The 27,095-nt window shown below is 42.2% G+C and overlaps 1 protein-coding gene across 2 annotated transcripts in view; it reads left to right on the top strand.

Moving 5' to 3' along the window:
- Positions 1–27,095, top strand: part of KDM4B (lysine demethylase 4B) — a 609,325-nt gene that overhangs the window by 98,596 nt on the left and 483,634 nt on the right. For both annotated transcript variants that reach the window (XM_040322534.1, XM_040322533.1), the window contains exon 4: positions 21,698–21,812. In XM_040322534.1, coding sequence (XP_040178468.1) covers positions 21,698–21,812 — 115 coding nt within the window. The remainder of the gene's footprint in view (positions 1–21,697; positions 21,813–27,095) is intronic.

The following is a 27,095-nucleotide window of genomic DNA, read 5'->3' as shown; positions in this document are numbered from 1 at the left end:
TACATATGGGCACAGGAACTGGTGAGGCTGCATGACAGGCACCAGCAGGCTGCTGCATATAATGGGCACAGACACTGGCGAGGCTGCATGAAGGGCACAGGCAGGCTGCTACATCTGACTGGTAGGCTGCATCTGACAGGCACTGGTGAAGCTGCATTTGATGGACACGGGTGAGGCTGCATTCATCTCCTCTACCATGTCTGCAGCCTCTGACCATCTCCTGTACCACGTCTGCAGTCTCTGACCATCTCCTGTACTAAGTCTGCAGTCTCTGACCATCTCCTGCATCATATCTTCTAGAGGTGCACCGCATGGAAATTTTGCTAATACTATTAGCAATGTGTTATATAAAAATGTATATGTTTTATTTAAAATATAAAAATTAATTTTATTTAAAATATATACAGTCATTTTTGGTATGGGTCCTTTTCGGTTTCGGTTTCAAGTTCTGCCTGACATTTTTTTTATTTCGGTTTCGTTTCGGTTCTGAAATGTCCATTTCAGTGCACCTCTAATATATTTATATATAATGTATGTGTATGTAGACCAGTACTATTTAGAATATATAAAAAGAGTTTCAATAGAACCAAGAACGATATCTGATCATGCACCAGTGGTGTTGGCGTTTGTACCAGTCTCGATGGCGATTTAAATGAAACACTACTGGATGATGAACAGATAGCAGAGGACATACGGCAGAAAAAAAAATAGAAAATGAGGAGAAGAATTATTAAAGAAAATACATGAAGCAGAGATCAAACATAAAAAGAAATTAGATCCTAGAGAGGCGGAGCAATTAGAAAATTTAAGAGCAGAACTTGCTAATTGCCTAGATAGAAAAGAAAAAGATAAATGTAGATTCTTGGCAAATTATATGAACATGGGAATAAGTGTGGCAAACTACTAGCTAGACCGTTACAAAACCAACAGGAACTATCTCATGTCCATAATATCGGAGTAAATAATAAGCAGATAAAGGATACGAAAAATATAGCTGCGGAATTTTATCGCTTTTATAATGAACTATATAACATACAAAGGACAAAATTAAAAGAAGATGAAGAAAAATAAATGAGAATATATTTTAGGGAATCCAAATTACCAACCCTGGCAAGGGATTTTGTGGAGGAATTAGAAGAACAGATCACTAGGAAGGAAATTAAAAGAGCAATAGAGGACCTTCCGAGTGGAAAGAGCTCAGGACCAGATGGCCTAACTAATGCATATTACAAAAAATATATATGGATATAGTGGTTACACCACTTTATAATTATTTTAATAAGATCACAGTTGGAAATCCACTACCCTCAGAAGCATTATTGGCATTCGTGACAATTATACCAAAACCAGGAAAAGACCCACAATATTGCTCAAGTTATAGACCCATCTCCCTCCTAAATACAGATACAAAATTATTCTCTAAAATATTAGCAAACAGATTAAAAGAGAAGGTAATAAAAATAGTACATATAGATCAGACAGGATTTATGGTGGGGAGGGAAACAAAAGACAACACAACACAACACAATACAAGCACTTAATATACTCCACTGGATGGAAAAGGGACCCGGCAAAACATCTAGAGTAACCCTATCGATGGACGCTGAAAAGGCATTCGATAGGGTGAACTGGGCTTATATGATAGAAGTATTAAAAGAATTAGGTATGGTGGAACTGATGAGGGGGTGGATAGCAGCATTATATGTAGGACCTAAAGCCAAAGTTAACGGAACACTGAGGGGTTTGATGTAGGCAATGGTACAAGGCAGGGCTGTCCCCTATCCCCAATCTTGTTCACTCTCACTCTCAATTCTATGTAGGGTGAGAGGTAACGGGAGAATAGTGGGAGTGTAAATTGGACAGAGAGAGCATAAAGTGGCAGCATATGCCGATGATTTATTGTTTTTTCTCTCAAAACCAGAAGAATCAGTACATGAGCTGATGCAGGAAGTAATAAGATATGGAAAGATATCCAATTTCAAAATAAACATAGAGAAATAAGTAATATTGCCAAGCCATGTACCATTGCCTGTAATTAAATCGTTACAGGATAGATACTAGTTTTTGTGGAATAGAGAATCACTGTGCTATTTGGGAGTGCACATAGCGGCCGATGAAAAGATATTGTATGAACGTAACTATGTAACATTAATTACAGAAATAATGAAAGATCTGAATAGATACACTAACATGGTTTGGGAGAATTATAACCCTAAAAATGAATGTGGTACCCAGACTTTTTTATATATTCTGTATACAGTTCCCATACAACTCCCCCAGATTTTTTTTTAAAAGATACGGAAAGCATTCATATCATTTATATGGAAGGAGGGAAATACTAGGATAGCATATGAAATTCTATGTAAAAGTAAGGAAGGAGGAGTAGTTGGGCTTCCAGATATTGCATCCTATTATAAAGCAATGGCTCTGGTGCGTATACTGCACTGGTGCCATGATGAAGGTAACAGAGCATGGAGACAAATAGTGCGGGGAGGAACTTGGCGGGGGCACCATGGATACCAACAAAGGCCAGGGGATTATCAGAATGGATATCCCCATTAACTCGGAACACACTGGCAGTATGGGATAAGATAAATCAACTTGGCAAATATGCCCCAAAAACATCCCCATTGGCACCACTGGGGTGTTACCCATGGTTCCCTCCAGGAGAGGAAAAAGGAGCATTAGGCCCATGGGAATCAGAAGGTAACACAATGCCTGAGGTATGCACAACTGGGGATCCTGGTAATCCATGGTAATGGCAGGATGGAGATATAGTCAGATGCAAAGATTTTTTAGAAGATTAGACCCTCAAGTAAGAACTTTGAATTCCCTAACTATATTCAAAAAAACATGTAGAAAGATATTAAAACCGGACCTTTACTGTTACAAATGTATAAAATGTGTAGTGAACAGAATAAAACAACCCTTACTTTATTAAAGAATGGGAAAAAGAACTAGGATGCAGATTCCCCCCCATGACAATTAAAAAAAAAAAAATCACAATTACATCCACAAGCTCAGCCATTCCGGAAATGGCATATACGTTTTTGGTTAGATGGTACCGCACCCCGGTGCGATTAGCTCAAATATATCCAACAAGAGATGACCGATGTTGGAGGGGGTGCGGGGAGCAGGGAACATACCTCCACATCTGGTGTGCATGTCCAGGGATAAGAATCTTTTTGGAGGAAGTGGCACCATGGATCAGGAAAATGTCTGAGGAAACAATAGAGTTTACACCGTTACAATTCCTGTTCCATGGAACCACAAGAGCTATAAAAACGTATAAAAACAGCATTGTACCACATTTATTAAATGCGGCCAAGAGATTAATACCAAGGTATTGGAAGCAAGCAACATGCCCCACCCTTCAAGAATGGAAAAAGGAAGTAGTTATAATAATGGGAGCCGAAAAATAGATACATGACATCAGGCATAAACAGGAGAAATTTTTTAAAATCTGGGAAAATCATAACCAAGAAATAGATGGATAAAACCAAAAGCCTTCTGAAGCTCGGAAAAGGAGATTGGAACTATAAAAAAGAAAGATGGGGAACAATCCACAGCTTTTATTTTTAATGTGTATTTTTTTTATGTATGTTTTGTTAATATGTCGAAGCAGAGAATGTGACACTAGAAGTATATGGGAAGGCGTCTATCTATCACAGATAAATATAAGAAGGCACAGAGGAAACATAATAAATATCACAAGTATATAGCACTAGGAATACATATATATTAATACATTCTTTATAGTCACACACACTTTCCTACGTCCCCCCCCCTTTTTTTTTGAGGGGAGGATTCAGAGAAACCACCATATAGTAAAGGAAGGTAGTATGGGGCTGCCTTTTAAGTGTCAAGGCATGTTATATGTAAAGAAAACATTTAATAAAAAAAAGATTAAACAACATTTTTTTTAACCGGCTGCAGAGGAGATAATTTTCCTCTTAGAACTGCCGAGAACTGAACTGAGAAAACATTTCTCAGTTTATTAAACGGACACCTAAATGTGAAATGTGAAAATCAGAGGTGTTCTGTCACATTAGCAAGCATGTAAGGTTTGCTGCTGCTGTTAAAATTTTAACATGTAAACAGTCTGTTGCATTTCCAAATACTGTTATTTAAGCACATAAGCTCTGTTTTGTGTTGAAAAGAACTGTGAAATCTAAAACTCTGTTGAGTGTAACAAGATGTTAGCTTGCCCCCTTCTCACTAGCATTACTGTGCAGGAGTGTGGGGTGGAGCAAGATGGCGGCGACGAAACGTCACTTCCTGATGAGACAAGCCGACGCCGGGTGTACCAAGATGGCCGCCGCTTCGTAGCTAGGCCGAAGCCGGAGACTTTTCTATGGCCGAGGATCGTGTGGTGTGCCGACCCGTTCGGATCACAGATTGGTGACGATCCGTTGCACCACTAGCTATAGGCGACTGGCCTTTTTTTTTACCTTTTTGTTTGTTTTACTGTGGTTATAAAAGACTTAAGAATGCCAGAATCAAAAGGGAGAATATCGATTCTCCATCGTGTCTTTGCCCGAATCAATCTCCACGCCAGTTTAATGAGCCAGGGTTTTTATGGGGACTTTGTCTGTGAAGGTGGAGTAGACCTTGAAAAGGGAGCCTTTTCCCATTTTTAAATAATATGTAGGGACTTCTCCTTACTGGAGACCAATCTTTTTGTGGGAGAAGTTGGGGTGTGCGGGACAATATAGAGAGGGAGGTTTCCTAGCTATGAGATGTATGAGCAGAAGAGGAGTATCCTCTCTTTGAGGAACTGCGCTCCTTGGACCTTCCCTCCTGCGCCTCTCCGTGCATTGAATGATGCTGCGGGCTGTAAAATAAAAAGGAAAAGACAGGAAACCCTGTCTTTACCCATACAAAATGCCCGAATGCTCTTTTATTTGAACTTACCTGGCCGTTGCAGCCAATTAGTGGAATGTTGAGGATCTTTTTTTTTTTTTTTTTGGAAACCCACACACGGAGAATATCTAAACCTCGAAACAAGCAAATATGTCAGAGAATTGAACCAGCAACCCCAGTGCTGCCAGACAGAACCTCCACACACCTAGCCACCAGGCAGCCTCTAACTGGATTGCGGGGAACAAATGTGGGAAGAGAAAACCAACTAGGATAACTCTCTAGTCCTTACAAACTGACCAAAAAAATAATGAAATAAATATATACAAATATATCCCTTCTTCAAAAAGAGCAGCAGAGAAAAAAAACCTATATATACATACACACATACATTCTTGTAATTAAAGTATAATCTTCATGATTTTTTCTTTTTTAGGGACATGCCGGTTTAGACACCCATGCAGTTTTCAGGGAGAACATGCAAACTCCAGGCAGCTGGTGGGACTGGAACCAGCCACCCCACTGCTGCTAGGTGAAAGTGCTAACCACTATACCACTGCTGTTTACCTTGGGCTGGCTCCGTAATAGGAGGAAGAGTATTCTTCCTTGCATAAATCGGAGCCTACAAGGCTGTAAGAGGAGCTTCTATGATAACAGCTGCCACAATGAAACATCTAGCTCCGTCTGCACAGATAACCCTGTAGGGTGCACCAAGAATGCCGCCAACGGCTTCACGGGCTTACTGCGCATGCGCCAAAGACGTCACGCCTTCGCGATGTGGCTCTACCTTCAGAGAGGATAAGCCAGACACTAAGGACGCGCGCAAAGCACTGCAGACGTCCTCCAGCATGGAGACACACAAGATATCATGCGGGGAGCAGAGCCTGGAGGCCTTTTTGAGGGGAAAAGAGTGAGCCCCTCTGGTTAGAAATAACGCACAAGACTCTGCAGCGTATCTCTATTGACAGGTATAGAGTAAGCATAGTAACACCACCTAGCATAAATGCTAGACTCCTGCGCCAGTATTTTAGCAAACAAGCATTGCACAGCTGTGATAGGCAGTCTTTACCTTGGGGCAGTTTTTTTTCTCATTCTAAAGATGGAGGAAATACCTGAACTCCAGACCCAGAAAAAGATCCACAGAAAAATGGGTTCCCAAAACTTTTTGGCGGCTTTAGCAGCCTAAGTTATGGGACTCCATATATAGGAGAGCATTAACCTGTAATGGTTGTGTCGACATCGTGGCATAGTAAGGACTGAATCCAGGTGATCCACGATCCTGCAGGTTTGAGGACAAAATATAGAATGGTGTATGGGGGGGGCGGACACTCTTTAAAAGAGTTATATTAGTCTTTATACAATATACCCCCGCACCAATCTTTAATCTCCCTTGCTACTGAAGAGGATAAGGTGGCATCGTACATAACAGATTCTTTATTACCTACTTTGGATGAAGATACGATAGAAGAATTAGAAAACCCAATCACCGAGAAAGAGGTCGCTAAGGCTATCACCCCGGTGGGTAAAAGTCCAGGCCCTGATGGCTTTATGCCCAAATTTTATAAGCATTTTGCTTCTCTTATTCCTTTTCTGACTCGGGTATTTAATTCCATAGCGAATGGGTCTACTTTCCCTACACAAACGTTGGAAGCACATATTTCACTTATTCCGAAACCAGAAAAGGATCCTTCTCTATGTGCAAATTACAGACCTATATCTTTAATTGGGGTTGATGTAAAAAATGTTGCTAAGATTATAGCTAGTCGCCTACAACCATATTACCTAAATTAATACATTTAGACCAGGTTGTTTTGTCAGTGGTCGAGAGGCTAGAGATAACACACTTAAAACCCTCCTGCTGACAGACTATGCCCGTACCCAAGATATTCCTCTTTGCTTGTTAATGGTTGACGCTGAAAAGGCTTTGACCGTGTTAGTTGGAAGTTTTTATGATCCTCTCCAACAGATTGGCATAGGTCCATATATGATAACACGGATTATGGCCTTATATTTATCACCATCAGCTAGAATTAGGGTGAATGGATCTTTATCCCCTGTTTTTCCTATTTTTAATGGAACACGCCTGGGTTGTCCCTTATCACCCCTACTGTATGTTATTACGATGGAATACCTGGCAAATGCATTGCGAAAAAATTAAAATATAACAGACATTCAGGTAGTCCCTCTTCATGCAAAATTGGCCCTCTTTGCAGATGATTTGCTTTTATTTGTCACAAAACCACATACTTATTTTCCTTCTATACTCCTAGAATTTCATAGATTTAGTGAAGTCAGTAATTTTAAGGTCAATTATAATAAATCGGAGCTTCTCAATATATCCCTATAGCAAACAAATATGAAACGAATATCAAATAACTTTTCTTTCAGGACCTGTTCGGAATCGATACGATATCTTGGGATTAATATCCCAGCCTCAACATCACAATTATACTCTCTAAATTTTCTCCCGATGCTTCATAAAATTCAAATGACTTTGACATCTTATGCTTTTAAGAGACTCTCATGGTTCGGTAGAATTAATACCCTTAAGATGGATATACTTCCCCGCCTCTTATATTTATTTCAAACGTTTCCAATCCATCTTCCGGTTTTATACTTCCGTAAAATCCATCGGCTATTTTCTAAGTTTATATGGAATTCAGCCCAGCCTAGAATCCCTTTCGGAAGAGACATTATCCCTTCCGAAAAACAAAGGCGGGGTAGGGGTACCAGATGTTTCTATCTACCATAAAGCAATCATATTAACACGTATTATTGATTGGTTTCACCACTCCTCATCTAAGTTATGGGTACAATTGGAAGGTCACATAAACCCTATAAATCTCTGTGCACTTCCGTGGACTTCGCCTATTCTACGTAAGGGCCTCTCGATCCCAGCAGATCTCACTAGGCAAACGCTACACATATGGGATCGTATGATACCCATTTATAAAATATCAAAACATTTAAGTCCCATGACTCCCTTTTTTTGGAATGCCAGATTTTCTACCAGCCTTACACTCAACTATGTTTGGCCCTTGGTACAAACAGGAGCATAGAAGAATTGTTCAAGTTTTCCAGTCGGAGCCATTATTAAAGGTAGATTCTACATCTACAATGCTCTCCTATAACCCTGCGCAGTGGTTACAGAGACATCAAGCTCTATGTTATATACAATCTATTTCATCAAAACAAGATATTTATGCTAGTCCAACTGCATTTTGAATCCTTGCTCTTACAAGAGGAATCAATATCACACCCGGTCTCTGTATTATATTTTATTCTCTTGCTTTTCCCATTCAGATATTCCCCCGTACACTCGAAAATGGGGAAAAAGAACTCCAACAGACTTCACCTATATCGGACTGGCAAAAAAGCTTTATTTTGACCAATAAAATGCCAATAGCTACAAGAACTCAAGAGAAGGCATATAAATTGATGAGTAGATGGTAAAAGTGTCCCTCTACTCTCCATCAATTTAACCAGGATATATCTGATATCTGTTGGCGTTGTCATGAGTCAAAGGGAAATATGATCCATATTTGGTGGGACTGTCCTCCGGTAAAAAGGTTTTGGAAACATATCTTTGATCTATATGAAAAACTAGTGGATAGAACTATCGTCGCAACACCCAGAGTGGCTCTCTTAACTATGATTCCAGGATCTTTAAAGAAAGCAAAGGAGGATGTGCTTAGACACTTAAGGAAAAGACAAATGCAGCGCCTTCTAAGCGTAGCAAGCTTGTTTAATAAAAGTGGTGTGTGCAAAAAGCTATAAAAAGCCTACTCACAAACATAAATGGATACAGGCAAAGTGGTGTAGAGATCATCCGCATTGTTTAGCCGGTGTCCGTACGATGTCCTGGTGCAGGCAGCGCGGAGATGTCGTTCTCTGTGTGGCAGCGGCAACAGGAACCGAGACGCTCTCGGAACCTACAGGCTGGAATCAGGTATCCACTGCGGACTGCAAGTGACGTCACTTCCGGATGCGGGAGGTGCACGCGTTCAAGACTTTCGAGTCTCTTCCTCAGCCCAGCCACACAGAGAACGACATCTCCGCGCTGCCTGCACCAGGACATCGTACGGACACCGGCTAAACAATGCGGATGATCTCTACACCACTTTGCCTGTATCCATTTATGTTTGTGAGTAGGCTTTTTATAGCTTTTTGCACACACCACTTTTATTAAACGAGCTTGCTACGCTTAGAAGGCGCTGCATTTGTCTTTTCTTTGCTTTCATACAGATCACTTCATCTGTCAGCTGGCAGCCATCCAAAGCAAGTCAATAGCGATTTAGTTATACAGTGCCATGGACACTTGATGGACTATGATATCCATTTTATAGCACTGTCTTTTTTGGACTACATTCATATTTGTCATTTTTATTTTTTATTATTTTTTCTTTATTTCAGCTTTATTTTTATTTTTATTTTTATCTTTATTTTACAGTTCAGTTTTTCATTAGTTTCCTTAGTCCCCATCCCTATTCCAAGTAATACTGGCTTGTTGTGAACCTTAGACATCTACAGGGAGTGCGCTTGAATATCATGTTTTGTTTTATGTGCTTAGACACTTCCTTGCTGCAGCCAGAGCAGTCATCTCACGACACTGGAAATCAACGACAGTACCTTCCCTGGGGGAATGGGCAATTGAAATGGACTTTATTAGAGATTTAGAAGGTCTGTTGGCGCGGGAAATTGAGAACAGTTTTCTCATACTTGGTCCATTTGGTCCAAGTTTCGTCAGCCACCTGAGTTTCTAAACTGGGTTAAGGGAAATTCTACCATTGTTTAGCTACGTTGGAGTGATTATGATTATAATTGCTAATGTTTTCATTCTTTTTCTCTTTCTCTTCTAGTTTGAAATAATACCCGGTCGGTTTTTTTTTTTTCTCTTTCTTTTTCTTTTGTCTTTTTCCGATATAGAGATATGTACTAAAGATATGTAAGAATATTTACTATATGCTGTAAATATATGATGATGGTTTTCATTATATATATATATATATATATATATATATATATATATATATATATATATATATATATATACACACACACACCATACATACACACACACACACACACAATCACACCCCACACACACACACCCACCACACACACACACACACACACACCCGTGCCTTGCGATATTCGGCCCCCTTGAACTTTGCGACCTTTTGCCACATTTCAGGCTTCAAACATAAGGATATAAAACTGTATTTTTTTTTTGAAGAATCAACAACAAGTGGGACACAATCATGAAGTGGAACGAAATTTATTGGATATTTCAAACTTACAAATAAAAAACCGAAAAATTGGGCGTGCAAAATTATTCAGCCCCCTTAAGTTAATACTTTGTAGCGCCACCTTTTGCTGCGATTACAGCTGTAAGTCGCTTGGGGTATGTCTCTATCAGTTTTGCACATCGAGAGAAATTTTTGCCCATTCCTCCTTGCAAAACTGCTCGAGCTCATTGAGGTTGGATGGGAGAGCGTTTGTGAACAGCAGTTTTCAATTCTTTCCACAGATTCTCGATTGGATTCAGGTCTGGACTTTGACTTGGCCATTCTAGCACCTGGATATGTTTATTTGTGAACCATTCCATTGTAGATTTTGCTTTATGTTTTGGATCATTGTCTTGTTGGAAGACAAATCTCTGTCCGAGTTTCAGGTCTTTTACAGACTCTATTAGGTTTTCTTCCAGAATGGTCCTGTATTTGGCTCCATCCATCTTCCCATCAATTTTAACCATCTTCCCTGTCCCTGCTGAAGAAAAGCAGGCCCAAACCATGATGCTGCCACCACCATGTTTGACAGTGGGGATGGTGTGTTCAGGGTGATGAGCTGTGTTGCTTTTACGCCAAACATAACGTTTTGCATTGTTGCCAAAAAGTTTGATTTTGGTTTCATCTGACCAGAGCACCTTCTTCCACATGTTTGGTGTCTCCCAGGTGGCTTGTGGCAAACTTTAAACAACACTTTTTATGGATCTTTTAAGAAATGGCTTTCTTCTTGCCACTCTTTCATAAAGGCCAGATTTGTGCAGTATACGACTGATTGTTGTCCTATGGACAGTCTCCCACCTCAGCTGTAGATCTCTGCAGTTCATCCAGAGTGATCATGGGCCTCTTGGCTGCATCTCTGATCAGTCTTCTCCTTGTATGAGCTGAAAGTTTAGAGGGACGGCCAGGTCTTCGTAGATTTGCAGTGGTCTGATACTCCCATTTCAATTTTATCGCTTGCACAGTGCTCCTTGGGATGTTTAAAGCTTGGGAAAAATTTTTGTATCCAAATCCAGCTTTAAACTTCTCCACAACAGTATCTCGGACCTGCCTGTTGTGTTCCTTGTTCTTCATGATGCTCTCTGCGCTTTAAACGGACCTCTGAGACTATCACAGTGCGGGTGCATTTATACGGAGACTTGATTACACACAGGTGGATTCTATTTATCATCATTAGTCATTTAGGTCAACATTGGATCATTCAGAGATCCTCACTGAACTTCTGGAGAGAGTTTGCTGCACTGAAAGTAAAGGGGCTAAATAATTTTGCACGCCCAATTTTTCAGTTTTTTATTTGTTAAAAAAGTTTGAAATATCCAATAAATTTTGTTCCACTTCATGATTGTGTCCAACTTGTTGTTGATTCTTAAAAAAAAAAATAGTTTTATATCTTTGAAGCCTGAAATGTGGCAAAAGGTCGCAAAGTTCAAGGGGGCCGAATACTTTTGCAAGGCACTGTGTGTGTGTGTGTGTGTGTGTGTGTGTGTGTGTGTGTGTATATATATATATATATATATATATATATATATATATATATATATATATATATATATATATATATATATTCTGTTATGTATAGGTAAACCCCTGTATTATCTCTAAAATAATAAAATAATATTGTAACTAAAAGAGTTATAATTGGTCCTGTTGGTTGGTTGGGGGCGGAGTAACCAACCATATGTATGCTGCCATGGAAGGCACCAGGAAAACCTATTTACACAGAGAAAAAATGTTGACTGTGTATGTTGATTTTAATTTAGTCCTTTTAAAGGTATTGTATTTGTTTTTAATCAATTGAGTACTGTAGCTATGCAGATTTCATGCGTTTTCAAACCATTTTGAAGCAAATTCATATTACTTTAAAGACCAGTGGGAAGGTAGAGCCCATATCTATTTTTTCTTTAAAATATATAAATTCAGATTGAACACAAACTGCGTGTGAGTGTACCAGGAAGAATTGATGCGGTTTGGAAGGAAAAGGGGTGATGATACCAAATTTTGATTTGGATTTCTCTTCTGTCCATTTACTTTCCATTTTGTTAATTGATAAATAAACAAACAACATTTCTATTTAATGGGAAAATATCAGAGGCGTGTACCACTATTCTAAAATTTGGTCAGCACTCTGCAACTATGTTACCAATGCGCACAGCTCTGGAAAGTGCCATATGGAAGCTATCTGCATCAAGACACCTGGGTTTATACCACTACTTTATACCTGCTGAGCACTCTGTGGCTAAATTAGATTGTACACAGGTCTTGAAAGCACCATAATGCACGCAGGTCACATTTCAGTAAATCTTCACCTGGTCAATGGGCTTACTCACATAGTTTTCAGAGACTGAGTCAAGCAAAGGCTGTGCCTAACTGCTCAGGACCTGGAGAGCACTGTATGGCTAACTGACATGGGACAGAAGGTCCACAAATACAAGCAAAAGATACCCAAGCTCAACCGCACATTTGGAAAATACTTGCTGAGATTTAGTGCTTAGGCTGGGGGATCCCCACTCCCCTGTTTAAACATCCAAAACAGAAATTTAGCAGGCAACTCGATAGCTTTTTAGTATTATCCTTTATTTGGCTACATCATATACACAGGATCAATGCTGACATGTTTCGATCATTACAGCCTTACTCAAAGCATAAATTACATTAACCACCTCGTGCCTGCGCTATACATGAAAGACTGCTACATCGCGGACCTTAATTGCTGGGAGGGCGTCCATGTAGTAAGTCCTCCCAGATATACGGGGGGGGCTCATATATACCCACACCTGGAAAGGGGTTATCAACTGTATGTAGATGACTTCTACACCAGTTTGCCCCCTTTCTGCAACCTTCACAGGAAAATACAGCATGTGGCACCATAAGAAAGAACAGGAAGGGCTTCCCTCAAAGGCTTGTTAATATAAAACTAAGCAGGGGGGAGCCGGCGAGTCTGCGGAACAAATTAAATTCTGGCTGTGAAGTGGAGGTCGGCACCTACGTGGCCCAATCTAAAAGCCAACCTGTGTCCATGAATACAATTTGTTCATGGGGGGAGTAAACTTCAATGATCAAATGCTCAAACCCTACCTTGCCACAAGACAAACATACTTTTGGTATAAAAAAAGTCTCCATTTGTCTTTCTAATTTTTGGCCATATACAACTCCCATATAATCTACTGCAACTCCACTGAAAGCCCCCAACCCTTCCTTGGCTATTTGTAGAAAGAAATGTTTGGACAGCCGCACTCTGGAAAAACCTTCTCGGTTGCCTTTTATTGATAAGTTATCAAACACCATACATCACAGCAAAGACGGGCATACAGCTGACGTTTCGCACTACAATCAGTGCTTACTCATAGCTCCTTGGCTACCAGGAGGAAATCACTACCCTTATATTCCCAAACGGCCCACCAGAAAACATTCGATCAGATGTGATGAGCAGACTCTACGAACGCCATTTTCCATATAAAATACCTCCCAGACCCACGGGCCAAAAATAAAAAAAAACTAAATGTAGGATGTGTACCAGAGGTGGAGTTAGAAGCGTCTTATTATTGTCCCAGTGTCCTTCCCAACCAGGCCTCTGCCGTTAACATACTTCTCTACATTATTAGTGAAGTATGTTAAACGTAGTCCTCAATTCCTGCCATTCACCTTCACATTTCTAATGCCACTGCCTGCTCCGGAACTGACCTAGGCCTGTCATTTGGCCTACTCTTGGACTGACCCTGACCCCCGGTTGTGGACCCCCCAGTGTCTAGGTTGAACAAGTTCACCACAATTCCAGTAGAAGGGACCCCTGCATTCAAGGACCCTATTGACAGGAGGTCCAAAGCGGTGGCCTGGTCCATGTTCACTATGCTGGGGTCAGCATTGCGACCAGTATTGGCCATGGTGTCAGACTCTTACTGAGTGGGCAAAGTTGTTGCACCGCAAAATGGAGAAGCAACAGGCTTCCCTGGTCTGTGTGGAGTTGGCCGACCAGTTGGTGCATGGCCTTAAAGGGGAGTTCCAGCCAATTTGTATGTTTATTAAAAGTCAGCAGCTACAAAAAGTGTAGCTACTGGCTTTTAATAAACAGACACTTACCTGCTCCAGCAACGCGCCGGCCGGGGCTCCGCTCCTCTCCCCCCCCCCTCCCCGGCCGGCGTCTTCATTCTCAGTGTGGGCACCCGGCCGTGACAGCTTTCGGCTTCACGGCCGGGCACCCACTGCGTGAGCGGCGCGACGCTGTGCCGTGTAATTGCCCAGGAGATCGCCTAGGACCTGTGACGTGTCCTAGGCGATCGCCTACAGCAGCCCCTTCCTGTAGGCGATTAAGCTTAGTCGCCTACAGGAAGGAGGAAGTGGGACAGGAAGTCCCACTCTTCCTGAAGCCCCCACTCCCCCCCCAAAAAAATTACATGCCAAATGTGGCATGTAAGGGGGAGAGGAGTGGGTTAAGAGGAAGTTCCAAATTTGGGTGGAACTCCTCTTTAAGTACATCTGCGATGAAGCCTTGGATACAGCTCCCTTGCTCTCCAGAGCCTCTGTATCTGCTGTGGTACTGCGTCGCCTGATTTGGCTAAAATTCTGGTCCGCAGGCCAGATTACCAAGAAGGCTCTGGCAGATTTTCCCTTCCAGGGAGAGAGGTTATTTGGAGTCTTGCTGGATGACATTATTAAGAATGCCACTGTGGGTAAGAGCACGTTACTCCCACAGTCCAGAAAAGGTAAGGAGCCACGTCGTAGCCCAGGGCCCTCCTTTTCTGCTCAGAAGGGTATTTTCGTCAGTTTGGGCCCGCAGGTAAGCGTTCCCAGGCTAACAAGGGGCCAGCTGAAGGACAAAAGTGTCCCTGGATTCGCAAGCAGAACAAGCCTGCGAACAAATCTGCGACAGCATGAAGGTTTGCCTCCACCCGACTCTCTGGTGGGGGGGCCGTCTTCACGAGTTTGCAGCTCGATGGACCTCCCTGCTTTCCGACCTGTGGGTTTGTGAAGTGGTTTCATCAGGGTATAAGATAGTTTTCTTGTCCACCAAACAGATTCTTTCCCTCATCTTCTTCCGGCTCGTCGGAACACCCAATTGGGGCAGTGCAGGACCTGCTGAGGCACTGGGTAATAGTACCTGTGCCGCTGCCGGAAAGGTTTTGGGGATTCCACTCCAATTTGTAGTCCCGAAAAAGGACGGGGTCCGTCCAATCCTGAATCTCAAGGCCCTTAACGCCTTTGTGAGGGTACGAAATTTCAGGATGGAATCCGTTCACTCTGTTTTCGCAGCACTCCATCCAGGGTATTTTCTGGCGTCCTTGGAAATCAAGGACGCATACTTGCATGACCCCTTATTTTCCAGGTATCAGAGGTTTTTGCGCTTTACAGTAGGAGACAACCACTACCAGTTTGTGGCTCTCCCGTTTTGGCCTGGCATCAGCACCAAGGGTTTTCACCAAGGTGCTCGCTCCGATTCTGGCCTTGCTGAGACAGCAAGGAATCGCTACTGTGGACTACGTGGCTCAGAGCCGCTTCAGGCTCAGAATTAGAGGAGGATGTGGCGATCACCAGTCAGACTCTTCAAGAGTTCAGTTGGTTATTGAACCTACAGAAGTCAGTGTTGGTGACGACTCAGTGCCTGGAGTACATGGACTTAAAGCTGGACTCCTCAGAGGCGAGAGTTTACCTCCCCTTGGAGAAGTTGCAGATTTCGGTCGGCGGTGAAGCTGTTGGCATCCCGCAGGTGGTCAACACTGCGCTTCTGCATGCGAGTCCTGGGTCGCATGGTGGCCACCTTTGAGGTGGTACCGTATGCTCAATTCCACACTTGTGTTTTGCAGAAGGAAATTCTGTCCAAACGGGACAAGTCTCCGTTGTCCCTGGATTGTCAAATCCAGGTGAGTCAACTAGTCAGGGCTTCCCTGGTATGGTGGCTGAAAGCTCCGGCCCTTCAGTCTGGCAGAGCGGAGCGTGCCGTCCCTGTTGGCCGTATACATTCCGGGCGTAGAAAACTGGCAAGCAGGCTACCTAAGTCGCCAGATGTTGGACCAAGGAGAATGGTCACTAAACCCGGATGTGTTTCAGCTACTTTGCCGCTGATGGGGCATGCCAGACGTGGATCTTCTGGCTTCTCGACTTAATTAGAAGGTATTGAGGTTTGTGGCCAGGTCCAAAGATCCCTGGGCAGACGCGTTGGTGGCTCCGTGGGGACAGTATCTGCCTCCCCCCCCGCTGAAGCTTCTTTCTCGTCTGCTTCGCAGGGTGGAGACCGAGGGGATCCCGGTAATTCTAATTGCTCCAGATTGGCCTTGGCACGCCGACCTTGTATGCCCGGTGGAGGATGTCCCTTGGTGACTGCCAATGCGGAAGGACCTTCTGTCGCCAAGGTTCTATACTTCATCCTGCTTTACAGTCGCTGGCTTTAACGGCATGGCTGTTGAAAGTCAAGTACGGAGGGCCCGGGGTCTGTCTGACCCAGTAATTTCCACCATGCTGAGGGCACGAACGTCTTCTCGAAGATCTATCATTGCACGTGGAAGGCCTACATCTCCGTGTGTGAGGAGATGGAGTGGTGCCCACATGCTTATTCGGTTTACAGGATCCTGCTGTTTTTACAGCGTGGGGTGGATCAAAGACTTTCACTAAGCACCATAAAGGGGCAGATTTTAGCTCTTTTCTTTCAACGACCTTTGGCGGGTCATCCACTGGTGAAAACGTTTGTGCAAGGGGATCGACATGTGGCCCCTCCTGTTCGGCCACCACTACCCCCGTGGGATTTGAATCTGGTGCTCTCAGCACTTCAGAAACCTCCTTTTGAGAACATCAGAGAGATTCCCCTTTTAAAACTCTCTCAGAAGGTGGCCTTTCTGGTGGCTATTACATCGGTCAGGAGGGTTTCTGAATTGGGCGGCCTTGTCTTGCAAGTCCCCCTACTTGATCCTCCACAAGGATAAGGCCCGCAGCATTCTTTTCTTCCTAAAGTTGTTTCGGCCTTTCATCTTAATGAGGACATGGTGCTTCTATCCCTGTGTCCTCACTACATAAAGTGTGATCAGTTTTCAATGATTGGCACCATAGCTTCTAGACTCTCTCACTTTCACGCAGACCAAATAATATACACTTATTTGGGTTATTTTTACCAAAGCAATGTAGCCATATACATTTTGGCCACAATTTATGAACAAAAATTGCTAATTTGCTAAATTTTATAACCGAAACAAATGCGTTTTTTTCAAAATGTTTGGTCTCTTTATAGTGCAAAAAAAAAAGTGTTGTTTAAATACAACCAAAAAGGCCTATTTGTATGGGGGAAAAAAGGACAACAATTTCATATGGGTACAGTGTTGAAAATTGGTTTGGGCAAGAGTACCTAGTAGGCAAGTGTTTAAAAGGCATTTCTTATATATTGTAAACCCCCCCCCCCTTCCCCAATTAACCGAACTGAACGGAGCAGAACTGAACATAATTACAATTAAAAGCAATTAACTGCTTGCCGACCATTGCACAACTATATAGGTTGGCAGCATGGCACAGACAGGCAGAAGGACATATATATGTCCCCTTTAAGAGCGCGGCATTGTGGACGTGCGCGCCGTGGATACCCGCGATTGTCTCACGTTAAGAAAGAACGGGGAGATGCTGCTGTAAACAAGCATCTCCCCGCTCTGCCTGTTGACAGTGATCACTTCCTGTAATCGAAAGCTGTGATCACTGTCTTGTCATGTGTAGCCCATCCCCCCTACAGTAAGAATCACTCACTAGGGCACAGTTAACCCCTTCACTGCCAGTGTAATTTTCAGTCTTCAGTGCATTTTTATAGCACTGATCGCTGTAAAAATGACTGGTGTCCGATGTGTCCGCCATAATGTTTTAGTCATGATAAACATCGCTGATAGCCGCCATTACTAGTAAAAAAAAAATATTAATTAAAATGCCATAAAACTATCCCCTATATAACGTTTGCGCAAACCAATCAATTATTATTATCAATTATTGCGTTGTTTTTTTCACCAACAATATGTAGAAGAATACGTATCGGCTTAAACTGAGTGAAAAAAAAATTGTTTTATATATTTTTGGGGGATATTTATTTTTGGGGGATATTTATTATACCAAAAAGTAAAAAAATAATGATTTTTTGAAAAATTGACGCTCTATTTTTGTTAATAGCGCAAAAAATAAAAACCGCAGAGGTGATCAAATTCCACTAAAAGAAAGCTCTATTTTGGGGGAAAAAAAGGATGTAATTTTTGTTTGGGAGCTACATCGCATGATCGCGCAATTGTAAGTTAAATCGACGCAGTGCTGAAGGGCAAAAAGTGGCCTGGTCATTTGGCTGCATAATGGTCCAGGGCTTAAGTGGTTAACATCAAAATGGTTACACATAGAGGGTGCACACCAAATAACACCACACCAGAAAACCAATTTTGTATATAAATAACTATAGACCTCAACGTTTTTTTGTTCAAATATGCCAAATATTGAACATTTTCATTACATTAATTTACTTCAGATATCCCAGTTATTGTTTAGACCAGCCGGTATTCTAGTATTTACTTCCCTCTGCAGGAGTAAACTGTGCACCTTACCACCTCTTGGTTAGCTGGAAGGTAACAAGAGAATTCCCTACACACATCCTTCTAAAAGTGCTGCTCCTAATGATTTCTTCACCTGTGAGAACCAGATCTAGATAATAGATCTGTTCAGGATGAAATGTGCTGGTAAATTTCAAGTTGCAGTCATTTTTGATCTAAGTGCATCGAAAAGTAAATTAAAGATTGTTCGGTATTATGCCATACAAGATTAGGTCATCTGTAAAGTGACCATACCACATGACACTGTTGCTAAAAGGATTGGCCAATGAAAACAAGACCATTTCCTCCCACCAGCCCATAAAAAGATTGGCTAAGGATGGGGAAAATGTAGTTCCCATCAAGGCACCTCAACATTGTAAGTAAAATTGTCCATCAAACATTTAAAAAGTTGTGTTTTAAGAACTTTTTACTGCAAGATAATTGTGGTGAATATGAGCTATATTTGTGTAGGTGATGTTTAGGGCACTGATAGCTAAATGGTGGGGGATACATTAATATAAAGACTTTTACATCTGTTGTAACCCAGAGTGAGATCCTAGACCACTTGATTTCATGTATGTGAGCTAGCACATGGTTAGTGTCACTAAAATAGTCAGTTAAGGGCACCACTAAAGGTTGACACAGTGCATCAACCCATTCACTAAGTTTTTCCAGGAGTGATCCTATTCTTGTGTCCTAGACTGGGACGTCCCGTTTAAACTTTTCAGTGATGATGGGATTTTGTACCATAAGATGATCGGCTGTTTTACCATCATAAAAACCTGATTCTTTACTTCTGTCTAACGGATGTTCTAATTTTTACTGAATAAGCGCAGTTGGATCACACTTTAGTACTCGGTAGGTAGTAGTATTGCTCAGCTGGTGTAACACCTCCTGTTTGTAGCTTTCAGAGACCAAGACAACTGAACCACCCTCAATCGCTTGGGAGATGACAATGTAATTTCTCTTTTTAAAGGGGTTGTAAACCTGAAAAAATAAACCCTGTAAGACAAAGGCATAATGAGCTAATATGCATTGCATACTAGCTCATTCTGAAATACTTGCCTTAGATCGAAGCTGTTGCAGCAGCCCCACACACCGGTGTGACCGGCAACATGTCTCCAGGAGTTATTTCCAGGTTCGTGAGCCCTTAAAAAAAGCGATGACGTCACTCCCGTGCGCAGGAGCCGCCGGTCACGACACGGCTTTCAAAGAAACGGCACGAGCGAGACGTTTCTTCAGTGCGCATGCACCGATGACATCGGCGCAAGCATATATGGTAAATGTGTTGCAGGTTTTTAGGAGATATTTACAGTACCTATTAGGGCCGAAACAATTAATCGATTAATCAACCAGTAACATAATGGGGTTAAAAAAAAATGAAAATTAGCCTTTTATAGTACAAAAAAGCAAATCGCTACTGTAAATAGTATTGTCCCACAGTAAAAAAATTAACCCCTTACAGTAGCGATTATTTGCTCTTTTTGTACTTATTTTCGTTTTTTAACCCCATTATGTTACTAAACATCTCAGGACTGGGTTCACACCTCTGTTTTTTGGTGCTTTTTGCAGAAACACACTACAGTTCATTTACATGTTTCCTATGGGACACATTCACATCCATGATTTTTTTCGGCTGCTGCATGTTTGGAAAGGGCAAGGACTTTTTAACGCAAAACTGAGCTATTTTTTTTTGGAGTTCAATATACTTCAATGGAGAAGCTGCAGAAAAGCATGTAATGTGTTTTTGCGGCAATTTGTGTTTTGTAATCTGCCCAACAACAAATTGGCCCCAAAAAAATGTAAAAATGCAATTTTTTTTTAAGGCTATTATCCGATTAATCGATCGAAACAATTGACCAACTAATCGATTATGAAAATAATCGTTAGTTGTAGCCCTAGTACCTACAGATAAGCCGCCTTATAGGCTTACATGTAGGTACAGGTAGTGTAACTAGGTTTACAACCACTTTAAGTGCCTGTAAAGCTGAATATTCAGCTTTACTTAGGCTTTTTACAATTGGTCTGTGCTGTGCTGTACTGGACTCTTTAAGCCCAAACAGTTCTTTCTCAATGACATTATGAAAAACATCAACACCACTTCTGGCCTGGATGGGATAAAAATATTTATCGCTCATAATAGCATTGCTGTCCATCCCATATAGGCCACCACTGGATTCAGACTGTAACCCCTCCAAAACAGACCTGGCTATTAAATAGTCGAATTGAAAGGAGGGTTCCTACTCTGAGGGTTTTTGGGAGAGGCAGGTTAATGATTGGTAGAGGTGGATTTAAAGTGTATTCCAAGCATTAAATTTGGCAGCCAAATGGTCCGGGCTGAAGTGGTTGACAGGGTTCGATTAGATTTATAATGTGGTAGAGAATAGGTTTAACCTGAACTTCCACTTTAGGTCCTCATGCACACAGAGCCTTTTGCAAGCTTTCCTCCTAGCAGTAGTGTTCTGGCAAAAAAAAATGCCCAAAGCTTGTAAAATTGTTTAATGTCTTAAGGCGTCAAGCGCTTGGGCGTTAATTTTATTGGCAAGAATACAAACGTATTCTTATTAAAGTGAATTAATGCTCATGCACTAAACGTGCCTAGTGTTTATATGCATTTACAAGCGTCTGCCAAAGCGCCGCTGCTCCTGGATGCACTGGCAATGTTTTTTTCCCCCCTTCTAAAAGCCCCTGCCACTTAACACTTCTAAAAGCCTATGTGTGCATGAACACATAGGCTAACATGCAGGTGAGTTTAGGGGCTGAAAACAAAACAAACATCTGAAAGCCCTAGAAGCAGCTGCAAAATGTCCAGTGTGCATAAGGCCGAATTGTTTGCATAGCACATACTTATACAAATTAAAAATAGAACATTTATTGTGAAACCTTAGTCGTTTTATTTTTTAAAGCGGGCTCCCGGATTAGAGTGCACATTCCTGTAAAAATGTATAAACTTCATAAAAAAAGGAAAATGGTGTATAAAACAGTATATGTCTGGAATTAAATATGTTCTATCAATGCTAGGTACTGTACCCCACGGCACCAAGATTTCGATGATTTGGAGCGTAAATATTGGAAGAATTTGACTTTCATGTCCCCCATATATGGAGCAGATATAAGTGGCTCTCTCTATGACAATGTAAGCATTCCTTGCAGTTTTTTAATTACATTTTAACACATTATTTATTAACTGCTCTTGTGTGTATGTATGTGTGTGTGTGTGTGTAATTTTATTATACACAGTGGGTACAGAAAGTATTCAGACCCCCTTAAATTTTTCACTCTGTTATATTGCAGCCATTTGCTAACATCATTTAAGTTCATTTCTTTTCCTCATTTAATGTACACACAGCACCCCATATTGACAGAAAAACACAGAATTGTTGACATTTTTGCAGATTTATTAAAAAGAAAAACTGAAATATTACATGGTCCTAAGTATTCAAAACCTTTGCTCAGTATTTAGTTGAAGCACCCTTTTTATTTAATACAGCCATGCAGAGCTTTTTTTCCTCAGAAAATAGTTGCAGGAACTCAACCACGACCCGTTTAGATTTCACAAACCATAAAAGGGTCTTAAAGGGGCAATAAATACCAGAATTGCATTACATACAGGGTGCAGAGTTCAGGGGGTTACAAAGCTGTCACTTGTAAACACAGAAACCAGACTTCTGTGTTTACAAGTGATTGTGGTGAGCAGGCACCAAAGGGTCTGAACCAGAGGTGGTGGAACTGAGTTCCCCCAAGTCCCCCCTGAAAAAAAGCCCTGCAGCCATGAATGTTTTTGGGAAGGATGCAACAAGTTTCACACCTGGATTTGGGGATCCTCTGCAGAATCCTCTCCAGTTCTGTCAGGTTGGATGGTAAATGTTGGTGGACAGCCATTTTTAGGTCTCTCCAGAGATGATCAATTGGGTTTAAGTCAGGGCTCTGGCTGGGCCATTCAAGAACAGTCAGAGTTGTTGTGTAGCCACTCCTTTGTTGTTTTAGCTGTGTGCTTAGGGTCATTGTCTTGTTGGAAGGTAAACCTTCGGCCCGGTCTGAGTTTTTTTTTTTTTTTTACAGGATATCCCTGTACTTGGCCGCATTCATCTTTCCCTTGATTGCAACCAGTCGTCCTGTCCCTGCAGCTGAAATACACCCCCACAGCATGATGCTGCCACCACCACACTTCACTGTTGGGACTGTATTGGACAGGTGATGAGCAGTGCTCATGTGTGGTTTTCTCCACACATACGCTTAGAATTAAGGCCAAAAAGTTCTATCTTGGTCTTGTCAGACCAGAGAATGTTATTTCTAACCATCTTGGAGTCCTTCAGGTGTTTATTAGCAAACTCCATGCGGGCTTTCATGTGTCTTGCACTGAGGAGAGGCTTCCGTCGGGCCACTCTGCAATAAAGCCCCGACTGGTGGAGGGCTGCATTGATGGTTGACTTTCTACAACTTTCTCCCATCTCCCGACTGCATCTCTGGAGCTCAGCCACAGTGATCTTTGGGTTCTTCTTTACCTCTCTCACCAAGGTTCTTCTCCCCCGATAGCGCAGTTTGGCCGGACGGCCAGCTCTAGGAAGGGGTCTGGTCGTCCCAAACGTCTTCCATTTAAGGATTATAGAGGCCACTGTGCTCTTAGGAACCTTAAGTGCAGCATAATTATTTTTGTAACCTTGGCCAGATCTGTGCCTTGCCACAATTCTGTCTCTGAGCTCTTCAGGCAGTTCCTTTTGACCTTGTGATTCTCATTTGCTGTGACATGCACTGCGAGCTGTAAGGTCTTGTATAGACAGGTGTGTGGCTTTCCTAATCAAGTCCAATCAGTATAATCAAACACAGCTGGACTCGAATGAAGGTGTAGAACCATCAAGGATGATCAGAAGAAATTGACAGCACCTGAGTTAAAGTGGATGTAAGTCCACTCTCATCCTTACTAAACTACTGCCATAGTGCTGATCTATAAGGATATACACGCCTCCTGCATGTATCCTTACCTGTCAAATGTTTCCCCTCTGTCTGTTATAGGAACTGAAAAAATGCAGATTCTGTGGGTGGATCTGTTGTCTGGAGCTCTGTGGGTGGAGTCGTGAGGTCAGTAGACTCCCCGCCCTCCTCTACACTCCCCTTGTCAACATGCATTTTTTCCTGTGTATTCCTTACACAAAATTCTGCTATGATCACGAACATCCAGTCAAAATCCAGAAAAGTAACCGCATGACTTCAGAAAAGGAGTGGGGGTGGGAATTAAAAAATAATGCCTGTCTCCAGGCTAGTGCATGAGAGATGTAAATAACCTGTAATTCACAGCAAGGGGGCGGAACGGACTAAGGTTTTTCTCTGTAAGTCCGTTTTTATTTCACTGAATATATGAGTGTCACAGCAAAGGGTCTGAATACTTAAGAACATGTGATAGTTCAGTTTTTCTTTTTTAACCACTTGCTTACTAAAAATATTTTTTTTCTCAGTTTAGGCCGATATGTATGCTACATATTTTTGGTAAAAAAAAAAAAAATCGCAATAAGCGTATAGTGATTTGGTTTGCGCAAAGGTTATAGTGGCTACAAAATAGGGGATAGAATTCTGACTTTTTTTTTTTTTTTACTAGTAATACGGAGATCTGCAAATTTTGTCAGACACATCGGACACTTTTGACACATTTTTGGGACCATTCACATTAATACAGCAAACAGTGCTATAAAAATGCATTGATTACTGTATAAATGGGACTGGCAGAGAAGGGGTTAACACTAGGGGGCAAGGAAGGGGTAAATGTGTATCCTGGGTGTGTTCTAACTGTGTGTGGCGGGGGACTGGCTGGGGGAGGTGACCGATGCTGTGTCCCTATGTCTCCTCTCACTGACTGGACGTGGAGCTCTGTGTTTACACACAGAGCTCCACGTCCCTGCTCTGTCATTGCCGATCGCGGGTACCTGGCGGACATCGTGGCCGCCAGGCACGCGCATCGGCATCTCGGGTGCGCGCCCCCCAGTGGCCAGAGGACGCAAGGACGTCAAAAGACGTCGTCCCGGATTTAAAGGAGCCTTCTTGAGGCCGTCTTTTGACTATGGCCCGGGGCTCAAGTAGTTAATAAATCTGCAACCTCCCCCACTTCGGTAATTTGTCCATTTCGTTGATCCCTACCCCCTAACTTACCTACTTGCCCTCCTTTTCCCCCTTCCCCCCCCCTTTTTTTTCTCTCTTTTCTTCTTTTTCTCTCTTCTTCTCTTTCTTCTCTCCTCCTCTTCTTCTCTTCCCCCTCTTCCTCTTTTTCTCTCCCTTCCTCTCTCCTCTCCCTCTCTCACCCTTCCCCCCTCCCCCTTACGCTCCCGCCTCATCCTCCCCTCCCCCCTCCACCTCGCAGTCTCCGCCTCCACCACATCCTTTCGAACACAAAGTTATTCCAAACCCTGCCCCTCTCTCATTTTCTGAGTCCACACACGAGAGGACAACCACCCCACATCTGGCCGTCATATACTACTCTTAAAACCGCACATTATTTCACCATGTCGCACCTAAGCTCCACAAAAAAAAAAAAACACGCTTAAAGTATCACCGAACATAAAGGGCCTCAACATTCCAGAAAAATGCAGCCAAACCCTTGACCTGATGGCCAAATTGAAGGCAAATATAGTGTTCTTGCAAGAAACACACTTTCGTACAAATAAAATCCCCAAGCTTACCAACCACCTATTCCCAACAGTGCATCATGCTACCAACCCACTTGCAAAAACCAAAGGGGTCTCGATTCTATTTTCCAAAAACCTTGATTGGCAACCCATAGACTCACTTATAGACACAGAGGGCAGATATGTCTTCCTAAAGGGCCGTCTTCAAGGGCGACCTGTAACATTAGCTAACATATACAGCCCCAATACTGCCCAAGTAAGCTTTTTCAGATCCATCTCAAGACTGCTCTCAGACTTTCAATCCGGACAGACCATTCTAGGAGGATATTTTAACGTTGCATTATTCCCAATTTTGGATACCTCCACTGGAGCAACTTCCCTGCCATACAAAGCAATTAAACAAATTAAGCTACAGATCCAAGATCTTCTTTTACACGACACCTGGCGCACACTTCACCCTGACGAAAAAGATTATACCTTTTTTTCAGCCCCCCATAACAAATATTCCAGAATTGATTACCTGTTCCTATCCCAGAAGGACATCCCCTTTCTCTCCACTGCCACTATTGAACCAATGTTACTATCAGACCACCACCCAATTACAATGACCCTGAATTTCCCTGATGAACACACTTCCAAAAATATCTGGCGCCTTGACTCGAATTTACTTACCTCAGAAGAGGTGATCGAAGACGTTCGCAACTGCATATGTACATTTTTTCTAGAAAATAATACATCTGACATAGCCCCACTTACCCAATGGGAAGCCCACAAATGTGTAGTTAGGGGGAAATTCATTTCCCTCAAGGCAGCCCGCCGAAAAGCTCAGCAACGTACAATTGCAGGCCTACTTGACAAGATTAAGACCCTTGAACTCTCCCACAAACAATCCCAAGCGCAACAAACTTACCATGAACTTACCCAAAATAGGAAACTCTTACGTGAAGAATTGAACCGCAAAACACGACACAAATTTGTCCTGCACCAAAAGCTCTTCTATGAATTTGGCAATAAATGTGGAAAATACTTAGCAAAAGCTCTCCAGACCAAAAAAGCACAGGCTACTATTCACACTATCAAAGACTCGCAAGGAAAGTCCTTCATTACTCCGATGGACATAGCAGCGCAATTTGAGACCTACTACTCCAACTTATATAATCTCCCCAAGCATGCGACGAATCATAAGAGCCTTGAAGCCCGTCACACATTAATCAAATCTTTCCTTGACAAATATTGCCCCAAACTCATAAACAGGGATGATGCCCTCAAATTAGAACACCCCATTTCGGAAGAGGAACTAAAACTGGCAATCAAACTACTTAAAAATGGTAAAAGCCCCGGCCCTGATGGGCTTACAGCTACCTATTACAAGGCCTTCACGGATACTTTATCCCCACACATTATTAAGACTTTAAATTCCCTATCGTCCCCCACCCTCCCCTTCAACAGATTGCTAGAAGCCCACATCACTGTAATCCCAAAAGAGGAGAAGGACCCCACATCGGTCAGCAACTATAGGCCGATATCCTTATTAAATGTAGATATAAAGTTGTACGCCAAGATCTTAGCCTCACGTCTTGCACCCTTCCTGCCATCCCTGATAGGGAAAGACCAAGTTGGATTTATCCCTGGTAGAGAAGCCAGGGATAACACAATCAAAGCCCTAAACATACATCATTGGATTAAAACACACAAACAAGAGGGATTTTTTCTGTCATTGGACGCAGAGAAGGCGTTTGACAGGCTGGCATGGGACTACCTGGAAGCAGTCCTAAAACATGTTGGTCTCCCGGATAGAATGCTTA

The sequence above is a fragment of the Rana temporaria genome, chromosome 1, assembly GCF_905171775.1.
Source record: "Rana temporaria chromosome 1, aRanTem1.1, whole genome shotgun sequence".
Lineage (NCBI taxonomy): Eukaryota > Metazoa > Chordata > Amphibia > Anura > Ranidae > Rana > Rana temporaria.
The sequence above is the reverse complement of the archived record's forward strand: the minus strand, read 5'-3'. Positions and strand labels throughout refer to the sequence as shown.